Here is a 13,952-nt window from a genome sequence, read left to right on the forward strand (position 1 = left end):
GGGCGGCTCCTGCCTGCCCCATCCCTGTCCCAGCCTCTGCCCGGGGGGCTGCCCTCGCCTCGTCCTCCGCCCCAGCAGCGAAAAGGGATGGGGTGCCCGCCCTCTCCCGGCAGAGACAGGGGCCGGCGAACCGGCACGAAGCGCCGGGGTGAGAGCGCCCGTTCGGCCGGGAGCGGTCTCCGGAGATGCTGCGGAGACCGGAGCCGAGCCGATCGTCCCAATGCTGCCGCGTGTAAATTAAAGTGATGCTAGGATATGGTGCGAAGAGAGTTCGCGGGTATAAAAAGGCTTCCCTCGCAAGAGCGTGGCGTTTGTGACTCTCTCTCTTCTCCTCCTGTCTGGTGGTGCCTCCTGCCAAGCACAGGCACAGCACTGGCACTCATCTTGCTCTCCAGAAACCGACCCAACTGGGATCTCACTGCGCAAGTTCGCTGTCTTGTACTGAATTGCTGATTCTCACTTAGGAAGCAGGGCAGAGTTCTGTCTTGTGAGGTTAAGATGTAGTTCATTCCCCTCTAAAGTCATTTGAAGGGCTCAGGACGTGGTTTGAATTGGACATGAAAACAGAGTTGGCCATGGAAATTCAAGAATGTAGTGATGTTGCTACCAAGAAATACCAAGAAATGCCAGCATTTAAAGCTCCCAAGACAGACAGCTGCAGCTTCTTCAGAGGTAGCTGCTTAGCAAGCAGCAAAGACAGAATGCATAATCTGTAGTAATGCAGTAGCGGACAAGAAGCCTTGATAGCAAGAGTCTGATGAACACAGTAGAGACTATGCTACAGGAGACATAATTTTTCTGCTGCCTACACAGAAATAGGAAGTATCTACAAATCCCAAGATCACTGTGTGCCACACTCTTGATTGATGTAATGTCAGGGAAGGTGTATTATTCTCCACGAAGCAGAGATCACATGCAAAGCCCATCTGTCGATGGTTATTTTCCTTTCAATCTGTGGCATATCTTTAAAAGCTAGCGCCTCTAGTTTGAATACTGCTTGTCTTTGTGCTGGGATAGGAGTTGGGTGAGCGGGAACCAGTCGCTCTGTCATCTGTTCATCATGTAGTCTCTTCTCAACACCGTGTGTGGGTGGCTGTGTCCACCACTGAGACTGCAGCCAGTTTATCTTTTCCTGTACCAGTCTACAGCTTTAGGAGTGTTAGAAGTACTAGAGCAATGTCAAATCCACCTCCTGCTGGGAGCAGAGGGGCAAATTATTCATGTGTTTGTTCACAGTCTTGTGCAACTCGTTTGATAGTCTCAGTAAGACCCAAGCCTTGCTTTCATTGTGTCACTTTTAAGTTTTCCTGAAACTTGAAGATTTGAGAAGAGTATTTACCTTGCAAAGTTGAACTTGTCAGAAGGGGTCCCAAGAGGCCCTACTCTGACAAATTCTGTAGGAATATTCACGCATGCCTCCAGCTGCAGATGGAACAAGAATGATTGGTGGTTATACAGTGCTTAGTTAAAGTGTGTATGTGGTATGACTTGTATCACATCATCTTAGTAATGTTTGTTATTGTTATTGTTGTTTTGGTTTGTTTTTTTTTTCTCTGTAATGAATGCTTTTGCTTTTTTTCCTTACCCATTCTTCTCATAGGGCTCACCTGTGCAGAACAATGTGCCATGATGACTGAACTATTCATCTACAAGGTGGAATGAAAAACTGAGTTAAATGCTGAGATGCTCTTGAAGGTGCTGATGAAAGACAGCATCAAATTCTGCCACATCTCAGATGGAGGGGGGCAAAGAATCAAACAACCATCACTGTGCAGCATGTGGCAAGAATTTTACAAAATGCCATTGCAGGTATGAGGAGTGAAGCATTTTTGTAAATCACTTGGCTTGGCACTTGTTAAAACAGACATACAGTGCAGTTCCTTATTTTATTCAAACCATGTTCTAACATGACCAAAACCGAGTCACCAACATAACTACCATTTAGTATATACTTGCTAGGAGAATTAGATATCATAAGGTCATACATTTTTCTTTTTTTTTTCTTCATTCCCTTCCAAGGAACTGTTATCCCTTGCTCTTTGTTCTTCCTCTTCTTTCATCTTTTTGTCTTTTCATACGTGAAATCCCAAATGGGCTATATCACAGCAGTATCTTTATTCTAATCAGCTTCCTTATTATTCCCTCTGTTATACTGATTACTTTCTTCCACAGAATCCTTATGATTTCACTTAATCTTTTCAGAATACTCAACAAATACCTTGTGTTATCTGATTTCTGGGGGAAAGCATAAAAGGTGTGAATCGCCCCCAGATTTAAAACCATGTGATTATGTGGGGGAAGGGTAGTGGCAAAAGTGAAAGTTTCATAGCAGGGACTTAGTAAATTTCTGCTATTCTTAATTACTTGCAGAGAAGAATGCTCAATATTGATACTCTAAAGTTTCCCTAGACTTTAAGAATTACTTGAAAAAAGTTACCAGTCTATATGTAACACCTTGTTTTGCTGCCTAACTTTAGCACACTGAATCCAAATGCTTATATATTGCTTGCACTTTTCAGGAACCAAAAGATTTGACTTTTCATTTACATTATTTAAATTCCAATAATTTCAGAAACATTGCTCTTGATTGATGTAAGACTTGGAATAAAATTTCTGTTTCCCACCTACAGATCCTGAGTTAAAGAAATTTAATGAAAAAAAGCTGTAGTGAAGGAATGATATGGTTACAAAATCAGACACCAAAACAAATAAAGCAATTTGTCTACATAAGCTAATTTAAGTTCTGATTCGTATGATATTATTACAGAGTGTTGTTCCATGGGTCTATTCCTCAATAAGTGTATAGAATGAAAGATACTGCTCAATGTTCTCTGTCCTCATGCTCCAACCTATGCCTTATTTACTGCTGGTCATTTAAGCTGTGCTTTGCAAATAGAATTTTTTTGTGTTTTAAAACTATACTTAGCATTCTGGCTATTAAATGCCTTACAGTATGAATGAATGAATGAATGAATGAGTTGTGTCTTTACAACATCCCAAAAGGTATAAAGCTGCTCTTGTTTAAGAAGGGAAGACCTGAGGCACTGAGTTTCATTACAGAAATGCTCATTCATTTTGGGTGCCTACTGGAGATGCCTTTGGCCTTCTTTTTCAGCATACTTAGTGTTATACAGTTAACATATATCCATCTTATTGTTCCAAACAGAGTTCCCTTTAACTTCTCTTCCAGTTCTGAGCACTCAGCACTTTGGTAAATTGAATACTGGGCATTCTAATTTGAATCTCTAGAAAAACGAGAAATACAATTAGTGCACCTCATATGGAGACAGCTTGGGTGTGCCTGCACCTGTGGTAAAAACATGCCCTCAGAGCCTCATAAACTACCAGAAAGGAGGCAGGTGTTATTTACCCTCTTTGGCAGATGGAGATGTACAAAGAGGTTAACCCTTGTACACAGGATCAAACAGGAAATCTATGGTAGGAATTGAAATTGAAGCCAGATAATTCATGTGACCACAGATATTACTTTACTCCCTGCTTTGTGGATGCATATTAGCCAGTTTGTTTGGGACTAATGTTAGGGAAAGGACAATATTTATTGACCTCCAGATGTGTTTGAAAGAAAAGCAGTTGAATGTTTGCTTTGGATGAAGTCCAAAGTATACAAAATACTTTGGTGTACCACACAACTTCAAGAGCTAAATTGCAGATTGCTTCCCACATTTGCTTATGTTTTGCTGTGAAAAATAATTCAGAGGATGTTTTCAGTTGCATTTCCTTATGTAGGGATATAAAGTCTCCCTGCCTAGGCTCCATTCCCTGTATTTCAGTTGTATTTTTAGACTGTATTGACATTGTCATGTGTGACAGTAGGTGAGGATGAATCTATTTGTTTAGGACTGTTCCTTGACATGACAGAAACTTGGGGCATCCACCAGCATCCTAACTTTACTAGCCGGCCTCTCTGTCCTCTTGTTGTCCTGTTGTTCTACCCTACCAGACTTTTGCCACTGATCCTGCAAGGGATCTCACCCCCCTGTTTAAGGGGGTCTCTGAGCTGTTGACATCTGGTGGATATTTAGAAGGTTAGTTGGAGGATGCAGAACAATCACATGTGGATTGAGCCAAGTCTAACACAAGCCATTATCTTACTCAAGATAAGGAAAAGTGCATTTTTTGTACCTGTCACTCTTTTTCCTTGTATGCCCAAGACATGTACTGAGCATATCCTTTTATGTAAAAAGACTGAGGCACTGCTTAGCAGTACAGGCTTCTGTTAAAATGTGGGTTGGAGCCTTCTGCCAGTTTTTGGAAATGTTAAATTCAATCATTAAGAATATAATTCAATCATTAAGAATATCCTGAAAGTGTAGTAAACCATTAGGTTGCATGCACACAGTAGAGTTGGTTCTGTGCCTGAGAATATATCATAGTGTGTGTGTCCCTCTGTGAGGTGACTCTAAGTAAATTGCCATCATTCAGGCGTTTTGTCTAATTAGCAGAACAGCTGCCTTTGAAAACATTCTTCTTAAGGTCTGATGTCTTGAGGATTATTTAATTAGAAAGAAGCAAATCACTGGTGTAAATGGCTCTTTGTTGAATTCAGAGGATTTGTTTTGAATTGAAAAAAAATGAGTTTTTGAACTATAGCTTACATGGTAGTGGAGAGGGAAAAGGAAGTAAGAGCGTAGCTCTCATGGATACAGCTTCTATGACAAAGCCCGATTTGAGTTGATGGAAATCTTTAGAAGGGGGAATCTTCTAAAAACATGAGTAAAATCCTGTCTTCAGCTACAAGGGATTAAGAGATGCCCATCTGTTTTTGTACTTATTTCTGTTTATTTTTCATGGGGTTGCAGATTGATTCTCTTGTGACGCTCCCAGCAAAGTGGTGGGGGTTGCAGGGAAGGGAGGAGGGAGGAGGCGTTGCTAAGGACTGTCACAAGCTTAGCATGAAAGTGCTTATTCTTGTCTCTCTCCAGTTTATGCCCTCCAGCTGAAATCTTTGTAGCTAAAAGTCCTTTATTTTGGACCACTTAAAAATTTGTGCTTATCCATAAATTGGTGGATAGATAGGCAAACTGGGGAAGCACATGAGCAAGTGTGGAACAGATGAGGTCCTCAAAAAGCACAGAATATGCAGGAGAATGGAAGGAATCAGGCAGGCAGAAAGAGCCGCACACAGTAGTCAGAATAAGTCTGGGGACAGAAGTCTAAGGGTTAAGCCAGAAAACAGGGTCAAGGATATCAGTTATTTAGAAAGAAAGGGGGATGTGGAAGCCTAATAGAAAATGGGGAGAAAAAAAAGTCATACAGTTTGGTGTTATTGTAAAGTCTTGACATCCCAATTAGCAGGGAAGAAGGTGAAGCACTAGGAAATAATTTGAATTGCAAAAGAAAGTTTACAACAGATCATAGCTAGAGGTGTCTGGGGGGCACATGGGCTGGGTGTGATTGACCTGGGACCAGTGCTCAGAGAGTCATTGCACCTCCATGTGTTCAGGGACACAAAGTTGGTATAAGACTCTTTTGGAAATAAATGAAACTGTTAATTTTGGTGTCTCTAAGAATGAGACACCAAATTTGAATGGTGGGTGCTTCTGCCATGTGATGGAAGAGTTCTAAAGGGAGGAGCTAGACCAGAAGGCTGTCCCACAGAGGAACTATCAGTAACTTGCTGCCAAGACCTTCCTGATCACTTCAAAACCCCTTCTCAGTTCTGAGGGAAGGAGCCAGGCTGGCTGCTTGGGCTGGGGTGCAGGCAAAGAGGAAATGGAGGCATGACCTTTCTGATGGCCCTGGTAGCCTTGGCTTGCTTTGTCCAACCCTCCTCTGAGGTGCCTTGTAGCCTCGCACTGGATTGTGCTCACTTGGTGTTGATTTCCCTTTTTCACCTCAGCTCCTGCTAAGAGCAGTTTGCAGGTGAATGTTTGCCACAAATCAGGCACACAAAGCCAGGACACAGTCTGCCTGGTGCTGTTATGTCAGAAGCCAGGGAAAATAATGATTGTTTCTCCACACTGAATAATACCTTTAACACCTATGGGTCTCACTCATTGGCATACTGATGAAAATTCAGAACTGCCTACTAGTCAGTCCTCGTACCAGTACCTTACTCTCTCTCACAGCTGCCCCATTCTCCATGTTTCCTCCTACCAGCTGCAGCTTGCATTTTTTCCCCAGATAACCTCACTTTCTTCCAGTCCTCCTGATTTCATGTTGGCTCTGCAGCAATATTTTTCTGCCGTCATTATAATTCATAATGCTCAGCAAGTTCACATCACGCGGAGATTTAATTATAATCTCGTTTAAAACTCTCCTCTTGACTGTTAATATTAAATGTGAATTCCATCAGTGTTGCAGTAGAGTTGCAGACCCTCCACCCAGTTTGGTTCTTGGTCTTCATTATTGCTTAACTTTTACTTCATTCTCTTCAACAGCTTTTTAATATAGCTGATCATGTTTGCATATCCAAGCAGGGACTTTTTCTGTTTGTATGCCAGGTTACACCAAGTGATTTGTAATCCTTCATTCCGGGGTCTGCTCTCATTCTTACATATGCAGTTTATTTTTACTTGTGGCCTTTTCTGCTATTATTGGGCATATTTTTGGATTGCACAGCTGACTTCTAAAAATATTTTGAATCACAGTGCTGTTTGGTTGATTTAATCATTTATCATTTTAATTTTCCTCTAATCCAAGAGATCATAATTTTCTTCTTTCATTTGCCTGGCATTAGGAAGAAATTAATCCTTCAAAGCCCTAGTTACACCAGTTAGATAATTGTTGTTTCATTGCTTTTTTTAACACTGTACATTTCACATGAGATTCTTAACCAGCATTTATATGTGGATTTGTCTTTTCATCATTCTTTGTGTGTATAATACTCTCTGATATTTCTGTTTTCAAAATTCCATACTTCTCTGAAAAATAAAGCAAGTCCTGGTGCATGTGAGATCTGAGTCTACTTTGAAAAAGGAGTGTGTTTTCAACAGAAACAGTTACATGCCAGTCTGCAGTTCCAGAGTGTAAAGTATAAATCTTGCCCTACTGCAGAATTCTGCTGATCAACCCTGAGGCCTTATAAAGGAAGGACACTATCTTTTTTCCTGGACACATGTAACTTAAAGTTTAGTTAGTGCTAAAACCCCCAAAGAGTCTTTCTGCAATGAGAACAAAACACAATGCCAGAAAAAAAGAGGAAGAAAAAAGGGTCCTTTCATGGCACTGTAACAAACCTAGTTAAGGATGGCAAAAGTTTTCAGGACATTAGGTTAGAGGGCCCCAAGGCACCTATTCAGCAAGATGTGTAAACACTCACGTAACTCTAAATAGGTGAGTTGTCCCACTGAAGTCAAAAGCACTATTTCCATGCTTAAACTTTGACACAGGCTTTAGTAGCTCACTAAAGTGAGGCCAAAGACACACTGATTTCAATCTTGCAAAATATACCTCTAATTTCTGGGTCAACAGGCTTTCAGAACTAAACATCTTCTAATAAAAAGAGTTAGCTTAAGGATATCAGGAGAAAAAAGAAAGAAAGATTAATTCTTCCTACGTTTTTACAGCAGGCTGATTTAGCTAGTGTTCATCTTTATTTGCATTGGAGATCTGTGCAGGTAGTGAGGGTTAGACTGCAATGCAGAGGATGGCATGGTAATGTACTTTTATTGACTAACAGGCATTTAATGCATTCAGATACTGCATCCTTAACTTCCTGGATTCTCATAGGCAGGTTCCTTTTGCATTCTTTCACTAAAAATCAAGGCAAAAGCATGCTGACTTGCAAGGACTGTGATTTTATTGGGCATGCGTTAAAATTCATTCTCTTTTCTAGCAAAAATAAAATGGGGCTGATCCAGTTTTGACCACTGACCTGAATGGTTAGGGGGTATATTTTTATGAGCTTTGTGAGCTGAGAATATTTATATGATGGTGCATAAAAATCACACAGCACTGTGGTGACTGGGAAATGTTTTCACTCAAATGACTTGTTTTAGAAAGTGCAGATGTGCATTTCCCCACAAAAGGACATCAGTGTCAGCAACATCGGAGATGGGAGAAGAAACTGTATCAAATTCTTGTTTCATTCTGATAATGTTAAATCCTTTTCCTTTCACTATGATGGATGTATATGAAAACCTGTATACTGAAACCTGTGTTTCCATCATAGCTTTGCTCCTGTTTGTAAGAAGGAGCAGATATATGCAAAACATACCTTGAGAGTGTGCTTTCCTGCTGAGTCTACCCTGAAAGAATTATTCACAGAGCTACAGTTATGTCTCCATTTCCTAAAGCTAGGGCCTATCTTGGCCCTAAAGCTGGGCCATTAAGAAAACCATAGCAGAGATTGCTTCAGCATTATAAATTAGCAAAATTTACTGGTGCACATCAAAACACTGCAGTAGTGCTAAAGGCATCTGTGGAGCAAAATCAAACTTCTCTCATCAGTAAAGTCTTTGCTTCATTTTGTCATGTCTAAAAAACAGTGACAAATTAAAATACTGATATTTATTTCCTTTTCACTTCCTTTTTTCCTGTAAAGGTTAAAGGTTTCCTAAGCTAGCTACTGAATAAAACTGAATTACTTTACAATGGTTCTTTGCTCTTAGGCATGTTGCAGAAGAGCTGTGCTGGCAGGAAGATGGTGCTTATTTTCTGAGACTATTTTCACCATGTTATGCAACACCAGCAGGTTTGCAAAACTCCAGTTGCATATCAGTACCAACAGTTAATATTTTCCGTGCTTTTCCATTTGCATGTTGGGTCTGCTGAATTCATCATCGCCTTTGCAGCAGGGTGGTGACAGGGCAGTTACAAGTCATTAGCGAGCTGTGGAAAAACAAATGGAAAACGTGTAAGCACGCTGAGAGGCTGACTGTGTGCTCAGCAGTGGGATGGGCTAAAGCACATATTGCACATTCCAGGATGGAGAAGATGAATGGGAGATGCATAGCTGGTCTCTAATTCCTCAGCCACTGAGGCTGTGGAGTTAGTGCTTTGTTTAACATTTCTGTTCACATTTTTTTTTAATGTGAATAGGCTGTGAACAAACACATGCAAGCACACATATACATTATCTATGGCCTGACTTTGCCATGTCACCATCTTTAAAACTTACTCCTCTTCAGCAAATTTGTCAGATGCCTATGAAGATTCCTTGGTTACATTCATAATTGTATTTTTTATTAAACTAGTTTGATTGCAAAGTGTGTTGCCTTGTGAACACCTGGGAAAGATAGGGACCAGGAAATTGTAACTAACTTTTTTTATCAAATACTGAGTTCCTAAAGTCACTGTAAGTATTATAAATCAATATAAGCATCCCATGCCCAAGTAATCCTGAATCATAATTTGATTGCAAAAAGACATATAACAGAGTTAATGGGCATGAGAGGCTTTGGTATTGTGCAAAATATATACTACTATATTTTCTACATACTACCATGTGTAACATCTTATCCCTCACCACAGGAAACTCACATGGCCTCATTCTTTTTCCATATGTTTTTCTGATGTAAGAATGTGAACATACAAGACATCTCTTACTTGTCTTGCTGGTTTTTTTGGCTGCAGTGGTACAAGGTACTCTTCCCACCTGTGTCAACTATAAAATAAGCATCTCGAGTCTCACCTTCTGCTGAATATTCTTATACTCACCCACAGAGGGTATTGTGTAGAGTTTGCTTCAATGGACAGGAATTGACAGTGGCCTATGTCAAGAGTGTGCTGAGTTAAAGCTGCATCAAGGCTAACAGAGCAGAGAAATTCCCTAATTCCTGGAGAAGCACAAGCTATACTGGACTCTACTTCAGTTATAGCACTACTAGAAAATTTCACATGGCAATGACTCTTTACTCCCTGCATAGAAATTATCTGTCCATTAAAGTTACTGGGACAGATCCACTTTAAGCGTACCTGAATCCAGTGTGAAAAATTAAGTTTGGTCTGAGCTTGACCTACAACAGGTGAAACAGTCTCCTGGTGTGGAGGTTTTACCCTGTGGATGCCAGGTGCCCACCAAAGCTTCTCTCCACTTCTCAGATGGACAGGGAAGAGAAAATATAATGGAAGGCTCCTGAGTTGGAATAAGGACAGGGAGATCACTCACCACTTACTGTCAAAACAACCTTGATTTGAGGAGATAAATTTATTACCAATCAAAATCAGATTAGGATAATCAGAAGTACAACAAATCTTAAAAATACCTTACCCCCAACCCCCCTCCTTCCCAGGCATAGCTTTGTTCCTGATTCTCTATCTCGTGCCCTCCAGCAGCTCAGGGAGATGGGAATGGGATATACGGTCAGTTCATTACATACTGATTCTGCTACTGCTTCCTCCTCAGGGAGAGGCATCTTTCCCCTGCTTTGGTGTGGGGTGCCTCACATGAGAGATGTTCCTCAATGGATGCTCCCAAAGTATGTCCTTCCAACGTATGTCCTTCTCACGGGCTGCAGTTCTTCACAGTGTGTGTCTCTTTGTAAAGGATGTGGTCCTTCAGACACAGGCTTTTCCAGCATGGGCCCCCATCGTGTCACAAGTCCTACCAGGACCCTGCACCATTGTGGGACTCCCACAGGGTTACAGCCTTCTTTAGGCTCCTTCACATCTGCAGGTAGGTCTCTGCTGCCCTGTGGCCCTCCATGGGCAGCAGGGGCACAGCTGCCTCATTATGGTCTGCACCATGGGCTGCATGAGAATCTCTGCTTTTCTGCCTGAAGCAGCTCCTCTCCCTCCTTCTGCACTGACTTTGGTGTCTGCAGAGTTGTTTCACATATTTTCACTAGTCTCTTCTCTGGCTGCAGATACCTTTTTTCCTCTTCCTAAATATGTTCCTACAGAGGCATTAATTACCATTTCTGATTGTCTCAGCCTTGGGCAGCAGTGCATCTGTCTTGGATCTGGTTGGCATTGCCTATGTAAATATAGGGGAAGATTGAATCTCCTCAGAGAAGCCACTCCTACAGCCCCCCTCCCCAACGTCCAAAAGCTTGCCATGTACATCCGATACACCTGGTAATAAGTTCTCTGGATAACAGACATGTTGCCATTGGGAATGGGTGTAGCACAACTGCAGGAATTTCTAGTGCTCTTTTTTCCACAGGCTATGGCAAGTGTGCTTTGGTGTAGTGGGCATATGTGCTCCCTCAAATACCAGTACCAAAGAGTTGGGAAAAGAATTCCAGAGGAGCATTTACCCCTCACAAGGGTTTTTTGGTTATTGCTATGTTTATAAAACATTGTAGGCTATAGTGCACTGGTACATACATTGGTATCAGAACCAGAAAAATATAGCACTACTACAAGGCAACCATGACTTTTAGGTCAGCAAGGAGCAGGCATTTCTAGACCTCAGCCAAAGCTTTGACTGCCTGCCTACTACATTAATTTAACCTGGATCTTGGAGAAGGGGTTTGCAGTTGCAGTGTCTATTTGAAAGTGTTTCCAGAGCTAGATATTTATCAATGATCATAGAAAAAATATCAGTAACACTGTCAGGAATCCTGAATGACATGTGGAAAGAAAGAAAGGAAATCACTAAAATTTATTCAGCTCAAGTTTGGATTTTGTAGCTTGTCCTTCTCCTATTTGCACTTTTGCTCTTCATCTCTCAGATCTGACATCCTTCACTCTCAGGAAGCTGCTGCTGTTTCTGTTCTCACTAACCATGGGAGCACTGCTCCCATTGGAGATCTGGAGTGAGCTGCTACAGCAGTGCAGGATGTGTCCAGGGGTACTCTTTCAGGTCCTAGCAGGGCTGTGTGGCTGTCCCTGTGTTGGAGTCCCTGAGCTCCTTTGTGCCTCAGCACTGCTCTGGCATGGCCAGTCTGCAATTGCAGTGCTAGCTCATGGCTCCATGCCATGGCTTGAGCATCCCCTGGGAATGTTGAGCAAGCCTGCCTGAAAGACACCAGTGCTCTCTCACATCCATGCCTTCTGCAGCAGCATGAGAAAAGTAGAATCAAGCAGCACAAACTCTTGTCTTCTCTTTTGCTGAGCTGAAATTATCCATGAGGTTGTTTCCAGTTCTGCTTCCCAGATTCCTCTTCCCTGCTGCACCAATAAATTTCCTCTCTCTTCTGTGTACATGTAGTTCTTCAATAGCTGTTTCTCAACAGAGTATAGATACATGGCAGAAATTGTTACCCTGAAATTTTCCTTGCAAAAGTGACCGTCTTCTTTTTCCATCTTCTTCTGACCTTATGTGAGACATTAGTGGTTTTTTAAACCTTGCTAGGAATACCAGAAACACTAAGATCAGCTCTCTCCAAACACTAGCGTGGATCAAGTTCTTCAATCTCTCTCCTGACACAGGGGCAGCTGCTATCCTCATTGCTATAATGAAGAACATCTGCCATCTGTTATCTAGAGAGTGAAACCTTAGCTAACAGCTACCCTGCTGAATATTTTTAATACCTGTAAAATAACACTGATGCACCAGCTGTAGTACAGATTAAGGAGAAACACTTGCAAAGAACCAAAGCATCTCCACATGTGTGGACACCCAAAGAAATACTTTATCTTCACAGAACAGAATATTTAAAATTAGATACTCAAATCTCCTTTACTGCAAGCAAATTTGCAGTATTCTTGTGCAAATACTGTAAAACTTTTCCTTGAGAGAATTCAGAAATCTAGATTTGCCTTGTGTAAATTTTTCTTTTGCTAATCAGCATATTCTGTTGCCAATCTACCATGGCTAGAAGGCAGCAATCCAGCCCTCTCAGGACATCAAATTATGGTAGCAACAGGAAATCTTTTTATTTTTAGTCCTTTGGAAGCAATATTTGAATGCATGACATCTCTCCACCACATAAGGTGAAGTGCAGAGGAGATTGCAGGCTTTGCTATCCTATGACAAGATTCGGGATATGTTTCTAATTGTCTCTAGATAAATGTGGGAAAATGACAAAACAAGTTGAGACTTGAGAAGATGTAACGAAGGAGAAAATGCTCACTTCCCTTCCCCACATTGCTGAAGAGAGTGAAGGTGGGACAAAAAGACACAATTTGCTGTCTTCCAGGTTGAGAAGTAACTGTCTTAGACAAACCCTCTGAGCCTTCAAGAACACCATGTGAATTCTACAGGAGGTTTTCTGGAGAACTGTTGCTTTGCAAACTTAACAGGCCCCTTTTCCACCATTTAGAGCAGCAGCTTGTCCCCTGTAATGGCAAAGGTTATGGTGACAGTCAGAAGATAAAAGGTATTGGTTTCCTGCCACCTCAGTTTGAAATGCTTTACTGCTACCCAAAGTACACTCCCCACCTGATGCTGATATCAATATTTACACGCCAGTTTGGACTTGGAACTCTCCAGTAATTTTTGCAGCACTCCTGCTTCCTTGGTGTTTGAGTTCAGGCCTGTCACTTTGCCTGTCTTAGTCACATTGGGAACAATCTCAAACAGCACAGCCATGTGATTATGACCTCAGGAGCTTGTGCTCTGGGTCCTCATATCTGGAGCACAGATAAGAATTTCTTCTCTATGCAACTAATTTCTGGGCCAAGTTCTCCAACGAGGGCTGTAATTTTTGGTATGTGAGCTCTTGGCCTGACAGTGCTATGCTTCTCACTTGGTTCGAAGTTAATTTTACTTACAAAACTATCAGATCTTATAACCACAACCGCTGTTCCTTTGGCTTTCCACCTGTGTGTGTATGCAGTGTGATTTCTAAGAGGGAACAATGCCTTTGCCATCAGAAAGAAGAATCTTTAATAACCTCTACGGTTTTATAATCCTGTCTTTAATTTCCTTTTAAATTAATCCAACCCTGTCTTGCTGTGACATATGAGGTGCTCTGCCTACAAAGACATAAATCTGATTCGATTACAAGGTACTTCAAAGATGCCCCACCTTTGGCTGTTTCTGAGCTGCTTAGAATTAGTGGAACTATGTAGCAATGGGCAAAAGTCTTACCCCAAGCAGTACTTTCCCTTCGGCTGAAATTCCAGGATGCGCCCAAAACTCCATAGCTAGTGTGTGCAGT

The 13,952-nt window shown here is 41.5% G+C and overlaps 1 protein-coding gene across 1 annotated transcript in view; it reads right to left on the reverse strand.

Annotated features, from left to right (window-relative positions):
* Positions 1-13,952, reverse strand: part of DACT2 (dishevelled binding antagonist of beta catenin 2) — a 33,837-nt gene that overhangs the window by 12,959 nt on the left and 6,926 nt on the right. The window contains exon 2 of the mRNA XM_014308194.2: positions 59-351. Within this exon, the coding sequence (XP_014163669.1) occupies positions 59-351 (293 nt within the window). The remainder of the gene's footprint in view (positions 1-58; positions 352-13,952) is intronic.

The sequence above is a fragment of the Geospiza fortis genome, unplaced genomic scaffold, assembly GCF_000277835.1.
Source record: "Geospiza fortis unplaced genomic scaffold, GeoFor_1.0 scaffold41, whole genome shotgun sequence".
Classification (NCBI taxonomy): Eukaryota; Metazoa; Chordata; class Aves; order Passeriformes; family Thraupidae; genus Geospiza; species Geospiza fortis.